Genomic DNA, 20,543 nt, shown 5'->3' with positions numbered 1-20,543 from the left:
TTATGGCCCATAATCACATCTTATTCAATACTTCCACCATCTTCAAAAAAACAAACTAAACCCTGTTATAACTTATGTTTTTACAATTTTTTGCCAAATGTCAAAGAGTAGCAAGCTCGTGAAGTCAGGAATATGCCCAAGTCTACCCTGAATCCTGAGCCCTGTGCCTGTCACGTGATAGAAACTTAGAAACATAATTAGCAAATAAATGCATCTAACACATGTGCCAACCTCTGGCAACATGCAGACAACCAGGAACTGCAGTAACTCTAAACAGACCTTTAATGACAGACCTTTAATGCAGTGTGGTTGGACCTAAAGGGTGAATGGTCTAGGGCACTGGGGACAGAAATCAAGCCATCAGTAGGCCGTCTGAGACTGCTGCTGGCGGTAGCCACCTCGACGCATGTAGCCCTCATTTTTCCGGTAGCTGTCTTTCTGGTCTGCAGGAGAGAGATGGGGAGGGGAGGTAGTGAGAGCCAATGGAGGGGCAGGAAGGGGGCCAAGATCCTGAGAGCGAACAGGGGGTGGGAGCACTCACCTCGGAAGTAGCCACCATAGGTACCCTGCTTGTGGTCAAACACCCGCTCGTTGTTCTCCACCAGGCTGCCCAGCTTCTCGGCCAGCTGCAGGGCCAGGTTCTGCTGGGCGGTGGGTTCCGTGCGGTGCATCACCACGGTCTGTGTCGGCTGGTCTAGGGAGGCCTGACAGGAGGGAGGCAGAGCAAGGGTCACAGCAGTCTCCTCCATACTGAACTCTCCATGACACCACCTGCCCTGGCGCCACCCCTGGCTCTCACCATCAACTCCTCATTAATGATCATCTTGCTGATGATGGAGTGTACCGTGGGCAGGTCCAGCTCAAACATGTCGGACAGCGTCTCCATGCTGGGGAGAAAGAAGGCCCAGAGCGGGGAGCAATGAGAACCCGTGACCACAACCTGGGGCTCCTGTGTCTGCCCAGGGCCCATCCTACCTGATGGAGTCGTAGACACTGCTATAGGTGAACAGGTAGGTCCGCAGTGACTCCTCCTGGATCTTCCTGTGGGGAGCAGGAAGGAAAGGGGGAGACTGTCAGAGAGAAGACCAACCGGTTTTTTCCCCCCATCAGGATCTCACTCTCGGCTCACCTAACCAGCATGGTTCTGACTTTGTCAGCCTCCGGGAAAAGGTCCCACACTTTGCCATTCATCTTCTCATTGATGATAAAACTGTGGCAGGTCTTCCAGTCACCCATCTTCATGGCCTTAGAAGCAGCAACAACATGTTCCCTCATGGACTCGGGGGGGCCTGAAAGATTCGGAATGAGGCAGGAACTAGGGAAAACTTGGGACAAGGGATCCTGTACCCACAAGCACTGTTTAAGGAGGAACCCAGGCCAGGAGAGTCAACAGCCAGACTGACTCTCCTGCTCTCGGTTAAGTAGCCCTAAGACTGTACAAGTCACTTAGTATCAGAATAAATTTATTTAGACTAAATTAGTCCATGACGTGCCTCAGGGGATTGGTCAGTTCCCTGAAAATGTTGACAAATTGCTGTGTGCACCCTTATGTACCTTTTCCTAGGAAAGGGTCCACAGATTTTGTCAGATTCTTGCAAGATTCACTAACCTAAAAATAAGTCCAACATCTCAATTGTTCTCTACTTTTGGTTTCACTGCAGGTAGTAGTAGAGAGAGGTAGGGAATGAACCAAGAAGCCCTAAGAGATGCTGTACACACAGATTTTCACTGGAAAATTTCCAATTAGAAAAAAAACAAAGCACCACTCCAGAGCGCAAACAAAATCTGCCTCAAGTGCACGTGCACTTAGTATGACCACACACGTATGGGCAGAGGGCAAATGTGTAAGGGGACGTGGCTGTGGGCGGTAAGCCTGGCTCATTCACCAAGTCCTTGCATGCACCAGCCTCACAGGAAGGACGCAATTCAAATTCTTTTCCCAGTGAAATCGCAAAAACCTCTGGACTGAGTGACTGGATCTTTCAAAGTAATCAAAGGAGCTAATGCTAGACTCTTAACGCCCTGGATCTAGTTAATTAGCTGAAAAACATGCATGAAAGAAGAAAATGTCAGAGAGACACATATCAGCTGTGTTTACCCTGGGTAAAGTCACTTGACTTTCGTGCCTCAGTTTCTTAATCAGGAAAAAGGGGGTCAAAATAGTATCTACATCACAGGGTTATTACTAATGAAAAAAATTATTATTTATAAAACATCTAGCATCAAGCAGTACCATGTAAATCTACACTAGTTTAAAAACATTGTTGGCATCAGGTCACAGAAAGTTTAAACCATCCTGAGGGAAAGTTACTCCCTTTAGCATCTCAATCCTCTGATCGCAAGTAGTGAAGGAACAAACGAACAGAGTCTGCTGCGCCAGAGCCCCCACTCACCCAGCAACGGCTGCCGCTCGCCCACCCTCAGCTGGTGATGGAACTGCTTGCTGATCATGCGTCGGCGGGCGTCGCTCTCGTGGGCGGCCATGTAGGGGATCTCTAGGAGCATGGCCGACACCAGGTAAACACACTCCAGCAGCTCCAGGTTTATGTGCAAGTGGAAGGGCACCTGCCGGCGCCGCTCCACCTTCTCCTGCTCCTGGTTGCGCTCCTGCAGGCTGCGCAGCAGCAGGCCCTGGCCCAGAAGCTCCTTGGCCCGGCCGCTTGACTGGATGTCCAGCAGGGCGTTGTGCGCATCCTTGGTCAGGCCTTGGCGGAAGGCACAGATGCCCAGCTGCACCATGGTGCGGTTGTATAGGATCTAGGAGTAAAGGGCGACGCACTCAGAGGTGACGGCCACAAGGCAATGGTCACACATACAACAGACATCAAGGACTGTGCTGTGGGCTAGGACAGACAGCAAAACAGACCAAGTCCTCCCCTTCCATGGAGTTTACACTCTAGAAACAGGGGTGTGGAGGACCAAATAGCCATAATACACAGGTGGTGATTCACGCTAAGGAGAAAAATAAAGCAGAGGCGTTAAGAAGGGAGTTTGTGCGGTGGTAGCAGAGTGGGAACTCGCAATTTTCTGTAGGATAACTAGGGAAGGCCTCATTTTGAAGGTGATGTTAAAAATAAAGACCTAACAGAAAAAGAGCAACAAAAATATAAAGATCAATATCAGTCATGAACTTAAATACAAAGAGCCTTAAAAAACGCTAACAAGCAGAATCCAGCAATATATAAAATAGATAATACAGCAAGACCGAGTAGGATATATCTCAGGAAAGAAAGGCTGGTATAAAAATCTAAATCATGGTTATTTACCATATAAACAGAATAATGGTTAAATAACTGTGCATTATTTCAACAGATACAGGAAAAGATTTTAACAAAATTCAACACCTATTAAGGACAAACATTCCCAGCCAGCTAGGACCAGAAGAGAATTTCATCAATCTGGGAAAGTCTATCTACAAAAATACTACAGCTAACATTATTTTAAATGGTGAGATGTTCACTGCTTCCTTGCTAAGACTGGGAACAAGGCAAGATGGCTGCTCTCACTTCTATTCAGCACTAAGTATTAGATATTTGAATCATTATAATATGGTAAAAGAGAAATTAAAAACAAAGAAGTCATAAAGACTGGTGCAGGAATAAAACTGTTCCCATGTGCAGATAACATGATTCAGTAAAAAATTCTTAAGTAATCTATAAAATACTAGACCCAATTCTGTTGCCCCTCAGTGTCCATGGGGGATGGTTCCTGGATCCCCCCCAGACACCAAAATCTGCAGATGCTCAAGTCTCTTACATGAAATGACAGAGTATCTGTATATTTACAGTGTGTGTGACCTCAGTTGTCTGACTCTTTGCAACTCTATGGACTACAGCCCGCCAGGCTCCTCTGTCCATGGGATTTTTTCCAGGCAAGAATACTGGAGTGGGTTGTCATTTCCTCCTCCAGGGGATTTTCCCTACCGAGGGATCGAACCCGTTGTCTCTTCCATCGGCAAGTGGATTCTTTACTACTGAGCCACCTGGGAAATCCATATACACGGTACATCCTCCGAAATAATTTAAATCATCTCTAGATTACTTATAACAACTAATACAATTATAAGTGCTTTGTAAATATTACCAGTTAGGGCAAATTCTGGTTTTTTGGAACTTTCTGGATTTCCCCCTACAATGTCTTCAACCTGCAGTTGCTTGAATCCTTGAATATAGAGGGCTAGACTAAAAGTGGAAGAAAGCAATGGCATGGACAGAGGAGCCTGGTAGGCTGCAGTCCCTGGGATCGCGAAGAGGCAGACATGACTGAGCCACTTCACTTTCACGCATTAGAGAAGGAAGTGGCAACCCACTCCAGTATTCTTGCCTGGAGAATCCCAGGGACAGGGGAGGCTGATGGGCTGCTGTCTGTGGGGTCGTACAGAGTCGGACACAACTGAAGTGACTTAGTAGCAGCAGCAGCAGACTAAAAGTGAATTTAGCAAAATGGCAGGATCCAAGGCCAAATGTAAAAAAATTAGCTGTATTTTTAAATACCTGTAATTAACGAAAAAATGAAATTAAGACGGGTTTCCTGGTGGTCCAGTGGTTAGGTGCTTGCACTGCCATGGCCCAGGTTTAATCCTTGGTTGGGGAACTGAGATCCCACACGCCAGCCAAAATAAAATTTTAAATTAAAAATTACATTTATAAAAGCATCAAAAATCATACAATTCTCAGGAATAATTTTTTAAAGGATGTGTAGTATCTATCCAGTGAAAACCACAAGACAATGCAGACAAGTTGTAGAAATTAAATGAAGAGATAACACGTCAGATTGAAAGGTTCAAACTTGAACAAAGTCAGAGTCATATGGCTTGACTTCAAAGACTTACTCTAAAAGAACAGCAATCAAGACAGTATGGGACTGGCATAAGGAAAGACAAAAAGATGAAGAAATGGAATAGAATAAAGAGTCCAAAATTACACCTACAAGGTCATGTAGTTTTTCATATGGTTTTCCAAAAGCACCAAAGCAATACAATGGGGAAAGAATACAGTCTGACCCTGACTTCACACCATTTGCAAAAATCATAGATCTAAATGTGAAAGCTAAAACCATACGAATTTCCAAAAAATAAAAAAAGAATATCTTTATGAATTACAAGTAAGCAAAGGTTTCTTTAGACAGAATTTCCAAAATAATAATGATAAGAGAAAAAACTGATATTTTGACTACATACATTCAAAACACATGGTTAAAAAAGTGAACAGGAAAACTACAGACTGGAAAAAATATCTGGAAAATATTTATCTGACAAAGGACTGATCTCCAGGATATATAAAGATTTCCTACAACTCAGTAAGATAAGACGAACAATCCTTTAAAAAAAGGGATGGAGGAGTTGACAAGACATTTTATGAAAGAAACATATAAGGCCAATAAACCTTAAAAAGTAGTCAATTTCAATAGTTATCAGGGAAATACAAACTGATACGAGATGCTATTAGACAACAACTATTATGGCCAAAACTGAAAAGACCAACAACACTAAATATTGACAAAGCTGTTCAGCTGCTAAGTCGTTTCCGACTCTTTGTAACCCCATGGACTGAAACCCTCCAGGCTCCTTTGTCCACTGGATTCTCCAGGCAAAAATACTACAGTGGGTTGCCATTTCCTTCTTGATGGGATCTTCCCAACCTAAGGATCAAACCCCTTTCTTCTGCACTGGTATGCGGACTCTTTACCACTGGGCCACATGGGAAGCCGCGTGCAGGAGAACCAAAGAATGCTGCCACCTGGGAAGAACCAAGTGTCTCCCTGTATCTGCATCAGCCAGACAAGAGGCTAATCTGACTGAGCCACCCTGCCTGAACACAGAGAGAGGACAGGGGCCCAGCCTGGTCTTCCCAGGGCCAGAGCGCCTCCTTGCCATCCTACCTGGACTGGTGGGTCTGCATGCTGAATGTTGTCCTGCAAGTGGCTCATGAGCATGAGGTCCCGGGCCTGGTACCAGCGGGAGTGCAGGGCATGATGGTAGATATGGCAGAGGATGGCGCACGTGCGGATTCGGTCTGTGCGGTCCTTGGCATAGATGTACTTGCACAGTCTCTCCATCAGCACAGCTGAGTCCTCACCCTCATTTTCGGCCTGATCTTGCTCAGACTGGAGGCGTGGGGGTGGGGAGATATTGTTGGAGGAGGAGAGGCAAAGATAATGGTTCTAAATGGCTCTGGCTTCAGCAACCAAAGATGAGACTCCATCCTGCCTCATTCTAGTCCCTCAGGGTTTCCGTCTCTGCTCCAGCTGACAGTCCCCAGGGAACAGGAGATCGGTCATCAAGTCCCAACAGAGGTGCAGAACCAATGGACACATGCCCTGCCCTCTGACATGGCGGCCGAGCACTCACCTTTGAGGAGCCCTCAGGCGGGGTAAGCTGCCGCTGATGGGCCTTGTAATCAAACTTGTAGTAGGTGTGGAGAATGCGCCTCAAGTAGACGCGGCAGATCTCTTCAGTGGTGCCCTTCTCCTCCAGGTAGCGCTGCACACGCTCAATGATGGCGCATACCTGGGCCTCATCCTTCAGGTGCTCCACGTACTCTGGCAGGGAGAACACCCACCCTCCGCTTAGCCAGGCACCCAGGCCTCCCCAACCATACGTCCCTCATCAATCCAATGACCTCTCTGTTTTCTGTACCCATCAGAAAAGTGTGCCCATTGTGCGCTCAAAACACCATTCTCTCCTGGGACATGTTAAGCTCACTTTCCAAGCCTTCTGTCAGGCACTCTCTTCTGCTAACTCCTCCTGATTTAACTCCTCATCCTCCTCATTCGGCTCTCCCCTCAAATGGGCCCTACTTACCTTCTTCAAGCATTATTTCAAGCCGGCCACCACCTGTGTCATCCTCTGTTACAGGTCCTGATCTGAATTTTTACACTATCTATAACTGACTGGTTCATTTAAAAAATTTATTTATTGGGTTGTTCTGGGTCTTAGTTGTGGCATGTGGAATCTAGTTCTCTGATAATTTAAACCCAGAACTCCTATATTGAGAGTGCAGAGTCTTAGCCACTGAACCACCAGGGAAGTCCCTTGTTCATTTTTTTTGGTAAAACTGCCTTTCTCTAGCACCGAAATGTAAGCTTCCCAAGCATGAAAGCCACAGGCTTTCTCATTCATAGTTACACAGTTTACTTGGTGGGCATGGGTGGACACTCACATTTTACCGTGTAAATGTCCTATACTTCATCCTAGAGCCTAAGGCATGCAAGCCAAACAAGTCAAGTGGACAGAGATTTTATCCCAATGGTTCTCAAGGTTGCAGACAGCATCACCACTTAGGAACATGTTAGCTTCCCAAACACTCTAAGTACAATCCTTTGTTTTAACCCCTGTACTTTTCCTCCCACTGATGCCCATGCCTCAGGCTCACCTTGGGAGTGAGGATCAGTGTTCTGCATTATTTTGGTAAATTCTTCATCCATTCGCTCCACCAGAGTTAAGATGCAGCCACGGACACGCAGTGGCTGAAGAGAAGGCAAAGGAGGAAATAAATTAGCCCAGATTCCAGTTCTAGCTTTCAACCCTTCTGTCTCCGATGGGCCTTCCCAAAGCAGACAGCACACACCTCCAGTTAGCTGCTAAATCCCCTCTTTACCTGGTCTGCATTATGCAGGTTCTCACTCTCTTCCAGAATGTTCTCTCCGACAAAGATGTTAGGGTTTGCAAACAGGATGTCCATCAGCTCATTGATGCAGTCCAGACACTTCTGCCACATCTCAGGCTGCCAAGAGAAGGCAGCTGAGGTGTGCAGGTGGAACAAGCACGCGCCTTTCCCCAGGAATCCAGGGGCCTTCCTCAGCCACTGAGTCCTGAGACACGAGGCCCGTTCCCGCGACCCACCAGCTCCACCCTGGGATGCTCGGTATCACTCTTACCTTCATGTACGTGGCCAGGTTGGGGTTGTAGTCATAAAGAGAGGCGATGATGTTGAACTTGATCTTGACGATGACGCCCTCTCCTAGGTTGTTTTCAGAGGCAATCTGAACCAGCAGCTGCAGCAGCTCAATCTGGGCTGCACTGTAGAGGGGAGAGAATTGGGTGAGGAGGAGGAGACACATTAAAAAGCCTCACCTTGTCCTCTTCAGATAAGCAAGGAAACCTTATTTCCAACACCCACCCCCAGCCTCACCACCTGTACACTTGCTTCTCCTTCATAAATTTCAAACAGAAATAGGAATAATGCAAACTACCATCCTCTTTAGTCACGGAACAACTAAAGAAGGTGAGCATTACCCCCATTTTACAAATGGGGAAACAGCCCCCAAAGGTTAAGTGACTGATTTAAGGTCAAAGGGAACCCAACTAGCAGACAATGGACCAGGAGTATTCCAACTACCTCATTCCTTTCACTAAAGACCACTATTTCCCCACCAACCTCCACCTCCATTATCTCAAGAGAAAATGAGCTTTCATCCTGTAATCACAAAGCCCAGTCCCACGAATCTTACCGATCAGTTCCTTTCTTGCCTCGTGCCTGTAGGATCTCATTCAGTTTCTTGATGACAACAGCGTGGGTGATCTCAGTTCCCTTGGCAAACATTTTTGGCTTCTCCTAGATAACACACATTATCATGAGCAGGCTGCCTTAACTTTTCTCCCGAATCCGACCTGGACAGCACCCATATGCTCTCTCAGACTGGTTCCCCATTTATTTTCGTTCTAAAATCCTCACCTTAACGAGGGGCACGCCACCTCGGACTCTCTCCCACTCGCCACCCTCATTGTCTTCCTCCTCCTCATCCGGGCGCCTGGATTTCCTGTCGTGCTTCTTCTTGGCTTTGTCCTCCCGTTTCTTCTCAGCCGCCTTCTTGTCCTCCTCTGTAGTGGGGGCCCTGCAAAGAGACACAGGAGAAGATGAAAGATCAGCCCCCTCTCCACCTCTGAGGCATTTCCCTGCCACGAACTTCTTTTTCGCCACCTAAACCTGGGTCCAAGTTACACTCTATAAGAATGACCTATGGTTAACTATAACCATCACCAGAGTAAGGGCTACTAAGCAGCTGCATCTGTCAGGCTACTAGCCAAGGTCTGTTACCATACCACACTAAGAAACTCTTACGAAGGGAAAGGTTTAGCCTGGTTTAAGAATACAGAGATGCTAACTAGGCTACCACAGACACAGAAAGAGCCTGTCATGCTGCTTCACAACCAAGCTCGGAGGTTTCCCAAAAAATCCATAAGCAACACAGTTGTTCTCTGGTACTAGTTGCTCTGTCCAGACTAGGTTTTTATAGGCAACCGGCTAATCAGTTTAAAATCAGTGCTTAGGGAAAAAAAGTGCAAAATTCTTTTGCTGTCCCCAGACTGGCTGCTTTCCCCCCACTTTTCTTTCCTCTCTTATGACGAATGATTAATAAAAAATTCTGAATTTTAAAAACAAAACTGCTCAATACAACAAAATGTACCACCGCCCCAAAGAGAGAAAGAATACTGGCTACCTCGAAGTAGGTTTAACCCACTTGACGCCTGAAACTATCTCCAGACTTTAATACTTATATTAAACCAAATACTTATAATAAGATATTAAATTTTAATATTTATAATAAGCCAAATGACAGGTACATATTATTTCAAACTTTATACATTTAAACATTTACAAATAAATTTTATTTTAAATGCTTAAAAGATTTGACTACATTTTAGTAATAGTTTATAAATTTTCCAGTTGGATTAAAACTTTCCCTTGGCCAAAAAAATTATGCCATACCTTTTTTTTTTTCTGCCATGCTGCACTGCTTGTGGTATGACGGTTCCCCAACAGGCACTGAACCTGGGCCATGGCAGTCAGAGTGCTAAATCCCAACCATCTGACCACCAGACCTCCCTGTGCCTTAACTCTAAAAGCTTACTGGTTTTCCTTCTGTACTACTGCAATATTCTCTAATAAAAATTCATTTCATAGGTAAAATCCTTTGCAAATATGCAAACCATGTTCATTAAGCTGAAACTGTTTGGTCTGCATCATCCATACCCAAAGCTCTGAGATCAAAAGACCTGCGTGTGTGCCTGAGTGCTGTCACTTCAGTCATGTCCAACTCTTTATAACCCGATGGATCACAGCCCACCAGGCTCCTCTGTCCATGGCATTCTCCAGGCAAGAAGACTGGGATGGGCTGCCGCACCCTCCTCCAGGGGATCTTCCAGAGAACCCATGTCTCTTACATCTCCTGCAGTGACGGGGGGATTCTTTACCACAATGGGCCACCTGGGAAGCCCAGAACCTAATGCTATTTAAAAATCAATGCTGTCTATACTTAAAAAGAATTTAATCTTCCTTGGCCTACAGTTTTACTCTAAACCCTCAAGATACTGTGATTCACACATCAAAAACATGATGAACTCTCACCCTATGAAATTCTAACTGAAAGACCTAAAATTTGACTTGACCTCTCCTCTATGGCAGAGTATACTTTGGTATATTCAAATCTTGTTAGAAATGATCAGAAAACTAACATTTCTGCTCTCAGGTATATATTCAACACATACAAGCTACTTTTCTAGGACATTACCAGATACACCTCTACCTAAATACACAACTAAGAAACTGAGATGGTTAGATAGCAACACCAACTCAATGGACATGAATTTGAGCAAATGCTGGGACATAATGTAGAATGGGAAGCCTGGTGTGCTGCAGTCCATGGGTTGCGAAGAGCAGAACATGACTTAGAGAATAAACAACAAAACTACACTGAAAAGGACCATTCCCTACCCTCTTTACCACAACTCTTATCTAGAACCACTAAACATACACATACTAGATTTCCTCAGTTTGTACTTAAGAATTCTACCCCAACTACAAATTCAGAAACACAAACACGTGATTTATAATTTACCTCCAGTATGGTCCAAAATAACAAATAATTTAAAATTTTAGCCCCAAACTAAAAAATTCTTTAAGTAAGAATTAACCCTAAATAGGGAATTCCCTGACAATCCACCAGTTAGGACTCTGAGCTTATACTGTTAAGTGCACGGGTTTGATCCCTGGCTGGGGAACTAAGATTCCCCCAAGCCATGTGTCTCAGCTAAAAATTTTTTAAAAAGAAAAAGAATTAATCCAAAACAAAACTGACTTCAAATACTGGTCAGTCAAGGTTAATAAATAAAGATGTGCAGTAAATAACAACTTATTGTACCTGGATAAATATTTTGGGGAAAATCAATTAAGAAAACAGCCACTTGATTAAAAGTTCACTCAACTGATTCTTAATGACATTCTCCTAGACAGACTTAGCCTGATTAGAAAATTAAACAGACTAAAGATCCTAAATGTTTATTATATCTGTGACTGTCCTCATATTTTCTGCCCAAACCCACTACCTAATATCCAGGTGCTTTAATGTTGCTAGACAACCTTATTACCCTTATTACATCAAAGAGACGGAAGCTCTTGAGATTAAACCCGTTTATGTGTTTGTTTTGACCCAAAGATGAAAGCTGAGAAATTTTTATGAGGGAAAGGGTATAGACTGGCTTAACATAGAGATGTTGAAAAAGGATGCTGGCAGACATTATAGGGGACAGCCTGTCATGTTTCTAAATAATCCATTAAGAACTGAAATCAACCCTGGGTGGCATAGATAGCTAATGAGTTTACACACACACAAATGTGCAAACAGAATTCAATATTCCCACTGCTGTCTGTGGTTTTTCCCTTCTTTGTTCCTCTTTCTTATACAAATTCTCTTTTGTCCTCGCTTGGAAATCAATCTTAAAAATTGGTCTACCTCATTGTACAAGTAAAACAGTGTATCTGAATTATGAATTATCCTTTAACACTACAAAACCAAAAGCTCTTAATGTCATAAGGCCTCTGAGGATTCGATAGTTAACTGGACCACTAACGTTGAAATTTTATATAAATCTAATCTTAAATTTTTTGGGGGGGGGGTCTGGGGGGAGGTTAGGTATACAAAGTAAACTTTCATAGGTTTAAAAAAAATGTATCCAGGGTAATCTCTGAAGTGAAAAATTAATAGAGACAGAATTAATCTTAAAAAAAAAGGGGGGGCCCTTCCCTATAGCTCAGTTGGTAAAGAATCCGCCTGCAAAGCAGGACACCCTGGTTTGATTTCTGGGTCAGGAAGATTCGCTGGAAAAGGGAAAGGCTACCCACTCCAGTATTCTGGCCTGGAAAATGCCATGGACTGTATAGTCCTTGGGGTTGCAACAAGTTGGACATGACTGAGAGGCTTTCACTTCACAATCTTAAAAATAATTATTCCGAAAAATAATTTGGAAAGTCAAACCTCTCTTGGTTTTTGTTGAGGATTTTTAAATTTAAATTTCATGAAAGATACTGGTTTGTAGCTTTCTTTTCTTGTGATATCCTAAGTTTAACTTTAGAGTCCAACTTGTCTCCTCAGTCCAACTTGCCTCCTGTGTGCCTCTGTGCAGCACACAGGTGAAGTGTACATTGACACACTGGCCCAAACAGTGAAGACGTCAATATCCAATTACTGAAAGACAAACCCATAAAGGAGATACAAAAGCTATGAACCAATAAGGGTGACAGTTTTATAGGATGTCAACAGGCATAAAAGATGAGTTTCACGGTAAAAGCGAACTTAAGAGATGGTTAATAAAACAAAGTAAAGCGGATCGAATTTGCTTAACTGATGCATGGTTGGAAATCCTCTGAGAAAGGAATATGATACTGTGGTATAATAAGAAATATTTATTTGGTCTTTGTCCTCAGTTCCTGGCACAGAGTTCCTAAAACTCTTGGAATTTCCCAAGCAATAGGATCATCTTTTGTTCTAATGAGGCTTTGGCAGGCTTTGAGAAAGGTTTCAGGATGGAGGCTGGTTGCCAGAAAGACCCATGCATGAACAGAGGATTGGAACTTACAGCCCCACCTTCTGACCACTGGGGAACAGGAGAGGGACTGGAAATGAAGCCCATGATTAATGGTCAACCATTTAAGCAATCATGGTGACATAATGATGCCTCCATAAAAATCCCTACATGACAATCTGGATGGAGGCATTCCTGGCTGGTGAACCACGGAGGTGCTAGGAGGATGGTGTGCTCAGAGAGGACATCAAAGCTCCATGCCCCTTGTCCCATATCCTGCCCTATGCAGTGCTTCCATTTGGAGGTTTCTGAGTTGTATCCTTTATAACAAGCTGGTAACAGTAAGTAAAGACCTTGATGCTGGGAAAGATTGAAGGCAAAAGGAGAAGAGGGCAGCAGAGGATGAGACAGTTGGATAGCATCACCGACCCAACGGACATGAACTTGAGCAAACTCTGGAGATAGCAGAGGACAGGGAAGACTGGAGAGCTGTAGTCCATAGGGTTGCAAAGAGTCAGACAGGACTTAGCGACTGAATAAACAAAAACAACAGTTAAGTAAAGAGCTTTCCTGAGTTCTCTGGGTTGATCTAGCAAATTACTGAACCTGAGGAAAGGGCTGTGAGAACTCTCCGAATTTAAAATTGGTTGGCCAGAAGTATAGGAGTCAAACTTGGAACTTAACAACTGGCATCTAAAGTGGTGGCAGTCTTGTGGGGTCTGTGCTAACTTTGGGGAGTTAGTGCCAGTACTGAATTGACTACTGAAAACCCACCTGGTGTCCAGAGAGTTGGAGAACTGGTATGAGAAAAAAACTGACACATATTGGTGTCAGAAGTGTTGGGAATTTAAAAAAACACAAAGACATATACCACACTCCCTGAACCTGACCACAGTTGCTCCCTGGAGCACACAATGAAAAATGTTTCTCAGTAAAATGGCTATGTCAAGATCCTTGCAATGTCACAGAACTCACTAATACCTGAAGCAACGTAACTCCAACTTTTGAAAGCAACCCTTAGAGCATCAGTATTCCTGCCAGTTATCACTGAGCTTGATACCTGACTCCTGTGGACTACGCAGGGATAGCTATCACCCTGAATTCAAAGGAGGAAGGAGAAGGATCGAAGAAGGTTAAGTGACTCACCCGAGTTGACAACTCAAGTAGAATGGGCTAAGACCAGAATTCAAATCAGACTCCTCTCCCATTCTGTAACGGTACTAGTAAAATTCAGGAAGGCCTGCTGCAGTCTACATGCTATATACTAAGTTCTCAGGAAGAGGGACAAGAGAAGCAACTATCACTGAGGACTCACCAACCCCAGTCCTGGGCTGCGGGGTTGTATCGCTCTCCTGTATTCTTGCAAGCATCCTTAAGACAGGGTCAAGTACCACCCCGTTTTATAAATAAGAAAACTGAAGACTGGAAATATAAAATAGTTTATCCAATATTACAGTTATTAAGGGGCTTCCCTGGTAGTTCAGAGGTAAAGAATCTGCCTGCCAAGGAAGAGACACAAGTTCAATCCCTGGAAAAGATAATGGCAACCCACTCTAGGATTCTTGCCTGGAGAATCCCCATGGACAGAGAAGCCTGGCAGGCTACAGTCTGTAAGGCTGCAAAAGAGTTGGATATGACTTAGCAAGTAAACAACAATCATCATCAAAGAAAGATAAAACACTCAGTCCACAGGCAGTTGAGTATTGCTACGGCTAAATATCTGGACACTGGAGCCTTCAAATCCATCTGCAAGACACATTAGCTTCATAACCTTAGCCAACTAACATACTTGCCTTTGAGATCCCTCTGTTAGACTCTACAACCTCAAAGGACTTCACAGGGGGAGAGGCAATATAGGGGCAAGGGAATAAGAGGTACAAACTACTTTGTTTTTGTGGCGCAGTCACTATGTCCGACTGTGACCCCAAGGACTGCAGCATGCTAGGCTCCCCTGTCCTCCACTATCTCCTGGAGTTTGCTGACATTCCAGAGTTGAAGATGCTCTCTAACCATCTCATCCTCTGCTGCCCAGGTACGAAATAAGCTACAAGGACATACCGTGTTAACACCAGGAACAGAGCAAATACTGTATACTCTATAAAGGGAGTGTAACTTTTAAAAATTATGGATCACTGGACTTCCCTCCTGGTCCAGTAGTTAAGAATCTACCTGCCAATGCAGGGACATGGATTCAATCCCTGGTCTGGGAAGATTCCACAAGCTGCAGGGCAACTAAGCCTGTACACCACAATTACTGAGCCAGCACGTGCCTAGAGCCCATGCTCTGCAACAAGAGAAGCCATCGCAATCAGAAGCCCACACTGCAACTAGAGAGTAGACCCTGCTCGCCAGAACTAGAGAAAGCAAACGAGCAACGAAGACCCAGTGCAGTCAAAAATAAATTTAAAAAAAAAATTAGGTATCATTGTACTGTACACCTGTAACTTATATACTATACAGCAACTATACTTCAATAAAACATGTTTTACTGTAAAAATAAATAAAAATTAAAACTGAAATGGAAACTAAATAAATGGGACTCCAGAGAAGGAGTAACAAGTTTCAAGATGACTTTAAAGGCTTCCTGTCCTTTCCCCTGTAGCCAGAAGTACCACTACTTATCTTACTTTTTAAGGAATCTTGAGGCCAGCACAGTCTGTTTCCCTTCTTCCTCTTCTGAGTCTGAATCAGAAGATGTGGAACTTGTATCCCAAGCTTCTGAATCTTCTGAATCTTCTGAGTCCTCATCTTCATCCTTAAAAGAAAAAAAGATCAGAAGAAAGACAATGGGAAGACTGACTGGTGTCATCTCTGCTCTCCCTGCTGACCCGTGCTCTAAAGATTCTTAGGAGCAGAATGAGTGGTTGAATCAGGACATTGAGAGCTGGATTGGTCCACCAAGACCCAGAGAGAAGTGGTGACTTGCTCCAGGGACACATAGCTCCCCAGAGGCAGAGCTGGGACCAGAATCTAGTTCTCCTGATTCCAAGTCACTCTGTGCTCTAATCAAAAAGGAAACCTGTTCTGAGACCATACTCGGCTAATCCCCACCCCTCTGAACTCTAGGCCGCTGAGAGTCTATTCTTCTCCCTAGAGATCCAAGCATGGTCCACAGCAAGCAAACCACCCCTTAGTGTAACCCTGGCTCTAACCTCCTTTTTGAGGAACTTTCGACTCTCCCCAGAAGGGACTTCTGATTTCTTCTTTAAAAAAGCTGCAGCAGTGACTCCATCATCATCCTCATCCTCATCTGAAGAGCCTGGTAGGGAAGGGGAGAGAGGAAAAAAAACAGAATGGGGAAGAGGTGAATGGCAACCAAGACAATAAGCCAAGGAAACCCCAAATTTTATATCTCCTTGTGCTTTGTGCTCAATTGAATTAGACTTTTGGCGACCCCATGGACTGCCGCCAGGCAGGCGCCTCTGTCCATGGGATTTCCCAGGCAAGGAGACTAGAGTTGGTTGCCATTTCCTTTTCCAGCGGATCTTCCCACCTAGGGATTAAACCCCAATCTCCTGCACTGCAGAAAGATTCTTTACTGCTCAGCCACCAGGATAGTCCTTTTGACCTCCTGCTGCTGCTGCTGCTAAGTCGCTTCAGTCATGTCCGACTCTGTGTGACCCCATAGACGGCAGCCCACCAGGCTCCCCCATCCCTGGGATTCTCCAGGCAAGAATACTGGAGTGGGTTGCCATTGCCTTCTCCAATGCATGAAAGTGAAAAGTGAAAGTGAAGTCGCTCAGTCATGTCTGACTCTCAGAGACCCCATGGACTGCAGCCTACCAGGCTCCTCTGCCCATGGGATTTTCCAGGCAAGAGTACTGGAGTGGGTTGCCATTACCTTCTCCGTTTGACCTCCTAACCAACTGCAATTAAGGGTTTTCTCACTCACCTTCTGAATCCTCCTCGTTCTTCTCAGCATCTTCATCTGCAGACTGCTCAGGGTTCTTGACAGAAGGAAATGAGAAAATTAAGGATGCCTGCCAGCTACTACTCCATCCCACCCTCTCCACCCACAGAGCTGTCATCATGATTCCTTCCCCAGTCACACACTTCAGATGTGCAAATGCTTTTTTGTGTGTCAGTCATGGGGGTCACTGTCCCCACAGTTTAAAAAGTCTCCCTGTAGCTCCCCCACCTGCTTGTAATTTGTAATATGAGACTCAAAATCTCGGTTGTATTTTCGGATCTTCTGGCGCAGAGTACTCAGGGCCTTGGCATTATTCTTGTTCATCTTCTTCTTCCCTTCTTTATCTTCCCATAGCTGAAGGAAAGAACAGGGAAGAAAAAGACAATGAAGATATGAGATTAAGTAGTCTTCTCTCAACTTCAGGCCTCACACTGTTGAGTCCTGCTATCTACATTCATATGTACTACTTAATAATGGCACATATTAACTTATGTTGCTTAACGACCCTTTATGTATGTATCACTGTGAAAAGTACAAAACCACAAGTAAAAAATACAGGAATAAGTATGATTAAAACTCTTAGCCTAAAAAAGTCCCTCTCCTTGCTTCACCCTCCCCCGCCCCCCCCCCCATTTCTTACATTCTGGGAAACACTGAGTATTTGGCAAACAACTCGAGAAGAGTCATGATCTTTGGATATGGGTTAGGACAAAGTTCTAGGTCCACAGTCTCCTTCTGGATACCCCAGCAACCACAGGAATCACACCTCATTTAGATAGTCCTCCAGGTCAGCTAGGATCCGGATATAGAAGCGGGGGACACCCTCCTTGTCCACAATGCTCTTAGCCTTCCCATATGCTTTTCCCAAGAGCTCAAACTCTTCCAGGCACTTGGTGACATCCCGAATCTTCATGGCATTACGGATGGTCCGGATAAGGTTGGTCAATTCCTCAAACCTGGTTTGAGAGCCCAATACAACATTGGACATGCCCACCATCACCAACCATAAAACCTGACACTTCCCCAGAGAGTCCCCATCACCCAGCCTCCCCATGGCCTCACCTTTTATCCTTGGCGCTTCGGACAACTCTCTTGGTATCTTCTTCATCCTCACTCAGCAACAATGGCCTATTTGAAATGAACAGACTATTAACTTCTGTTCCTAACTCCACTCTTTCCAAATGATCTCTCTTTTCCTCTTCCAACAGGGCAGGTGGAAGTGAATAACTTAGGCCCACTCCTACCACACCCATCTTGTTTTACTCTTCCTCTTCATGGCCTCATCATATAGAACTCAATCGTCTTAGCTTACTTCAAGTGAGGGTGTTTGTCAAATGCTGTAACTCATACAAGGATGAGGATGACTGTCTCCATTCTCAAACATAAACAAACGAAGGTGCTTATTTACTGTGTCAAAAAAATTATGTGAAGACACAGCTCACTAAGAATTACTAAAAGTCAAGAGAAAAGGTACCTTATCTAGAATGAATGGAAAAGGTGGTACCTAAACTAGGTCCTGGAATGTTTCCCACAGTGGGAGAGGACAAGGAAAGAGCCTCAATGGCTCTGACACCTTCATTTCTAGTTATTTTTCTTCAATAATTAAAAACCAGACCACAGACAGAATTCAGCTGGTAACAGTATCCCTTTTTTTTTTCCATCGTATTAATTTTTCCAATTATTTCCTATTTTATAACAAGTAATGTGATTTTCCACTTGTGACACAGATATGGAACTATATTCATAGGGATATATATAGATTCTTTTTCTTCATCTTTAAAAATGAGTTTTATGCTGAAACAAGACTCTGAAGTGATAATGTATATATATTCTTAAGCACAGGTATATGACAAAAATAACGAAGGTGGCATGTATGATGGAAGTTTGAGGAACAACATTTCAATGTATCAAAGGGAGAAAAAAATGTCAGTTTGCAGAGATGGGAGAAGAGTATTTAAGTGGAGGTAAACAACAGGAGGGGAGATTCTCTGGTGGCTCAGAGGTAAAGAATCCGCCAGCTAATGCAGGAGATGCAGGTTCCATCCCTGGGGTGGGAAGATCCCTGGAGAAGGAAATGGCAACCCACGCCAGTATTCTCGCCTGGAGAATCCCATGGACAAGAGGAGTCCAGTGGGCTACAGTCCATGGGGCGGCAAAGAGTCCCGACAGGACTTAGCAACCAAACAACAACGCAACAGGAAAATACTAATAGACGTTTAAGAACCTCAGAGTCACATCAAGGAACTCCCAAACATCAAGCAAGTATTTGGGGTTTCTTACTGGTGCAACAGATTTAGCCAGTGGGAAATCTCTTCTCGTAACTCTATCCTTTGCCTGATGGGAGGATTCCCACGATTCACAGCACCCTAAGCTTTACGATCTTCCCCCCAGCAGTGCTTCAGTCCCTTAAACTCTCAACATCCTTAGAACCCGCTCTCACCGCTTCCACTTCCATTCTCCTTTCCTCTCGCGTACACGAGGCCTTCCACAGACTGCTGAACCTCCGCCCCCCAACCCCGAGTGATCCCCATGGCCTAGGCCCTCACTCACTGTTTGCCGTAGTTACCCCCGACAGGTTTGGTGACGAGTTCCTCCCCGGACAGGGACGACTCAGACTCACTGTCCGAACCCGTGGTAAAAAACCGCGACATGGCGACGGCGCTGAGCGGCTGCGGCCGGACCTGTGGGAGAGACCGAAAGTCACGGGCTCCGAGAAGGGGACGGGGCGGCCATCTCCAGACCCCTACCCTTACCGTCCCCGCACGCTAACCCGGCTCCCCCTTTCCCAAACACGAGGCCCATAAAGTACGTACCAGCTGAGCTCCCAAGTCACACTGCTTAACCAAAGCAGCGGAAACGCGGCGAGAAGGTGGGACTTACGTCACTTCCGGGAGTCGGCGACGAACTGTATTGTGTGACTACAACTCCCAGTGGCCCTCGCGCCACGCAGTCTCTGAAGTAATTTTGGCCAAACACGCGTTCTAGAGATTCCCGGATCCTACAGCGTATCAGTACAGTCGCTTAGTTGTGTCCGACTCTTTGCGACCCCAGGGACTGCGGCATGCCAAGCTTCCATGTCCATCACCAACTCCAGGAGCTTGCTCAAACTCACGTCCATCGAGTCGGTGATGCCATCCAGCCATCTCATCCTCTGTCATCCCCTTCTCCTGCCTTCAGTCTTTCCCAGAATCAGGGTCTTTTCCAATGAGTCAGCTCTTCGCCTCAAGTGACCAAAGTATTGGAGTTTCAGCTTCAACCATCAGTCCTTCCAATGAATATTCAGGACTGATTTCCTTTAGGATTGACTGGGTGGATCTCCTTGCAGTCCAAGGGACTCTCAAGAGTCTTCTCCAACACCACAGTTCAAAAGCATTAATTCTTCAGCATTCAGCTTTCTTTATGGTCCAACTCTCACATCCATACATGATGACTGGAAAAACCTTAGCTTTGACCAGATAGACCTTTGTCAGCAAAGTAATGTCTCTGCTTTTTAATATGCTTTCTAAGTTGGTCATAGCTTTTCTTCCAAGGAGAGAGCATCTTTTAATTTCATAGCTGCAATCACCATCTGCAGTGATTTTGGAGCCCAGGAAATTAAAGCCTGTCACTGTTGCCATTGTTTCCCCATCACACGCCTCACCTATGGAATTAGAAGTACAGGATCAGGAGTTTATTTTTTAAAGCCCCAACGTGATGTTGGTGACCTGCAAGGTTTTTTTTTGTTGTTGTTGTTTTTAACTTCTTTTAAGCTTTATTGAGATATAATCATCAAATAAATAATTCTGTCTTTAAGGTACACAACTTGATATTTTGATCTACATTGTGAAAGGA

General features: G+C 44.7%; 1 protein-coding gene across 1 annotated transcript; it reads right to left on the bottom strand.

Annotated features, from left to right (window-relative positions):
- Nucleotides 1-294: 294 nt before the first annotated feature.
- On the bottom strand, nt 295-19,560 carry LOC138077167 (eukaryotic translation initiation factor 3 subunit C). Its single transcript, XM_068969570.1, has 21 exons — nt 19,526-19,560; nt 19,263-19,393; nt 17,775-17,840; nt 17,479-17,668; nt 16,941-17,066; nt 16,695-16,749; nt 15,955-16,061; nt 15,430-15,557; nt 8,676-8,835; nt 8,452-8,555; nt 7,879-8,020; nt 7,599-7,724; nt 7,374-7,467; nt 6,350-6,540; nt 5,881-6,105; nt 2,394-2,757; nt 1,130-1,289; nt 976-1,041; nt 800-887; nt 542-704; nt 295-443 (listed from the first exon to the last, which is right to left on the bottom strand). Exons 2-21 carry the CDS (start codon nt 19,361-19,363, stop codon nt 361-363), a joined length of 2,739 nt encoding a protein of 912 aa, XP_068825671.1. The 5' UTR covers nt 19,364-19,393; nt 19,526-19,560; the 3' UTR covers nt 295-360.
- Nucleotides 19,561-20,543: the final 983 nt, after the last annotated feature.

Source organism: Capricornis sumatraensis, chromosome 3 (genome assembly GCF_032405125.1).
Source record: "Capricornis sumatraensis isolate serow.1 chromosome 3, serow.2, whole genome shotgun sequence".
In the NCBI taxonomy this organism is placed as follows: Eukaryota; Metazoa; Chordata; class Mammalia; order Artiodactyla; family Bovidae; genus Capricornis; species Capricornis sumatraensis.
Note: the sequence above shows the minus strand (reverse complement) of the source record. Positions and strands in the feature narration are given on the sequence as shown.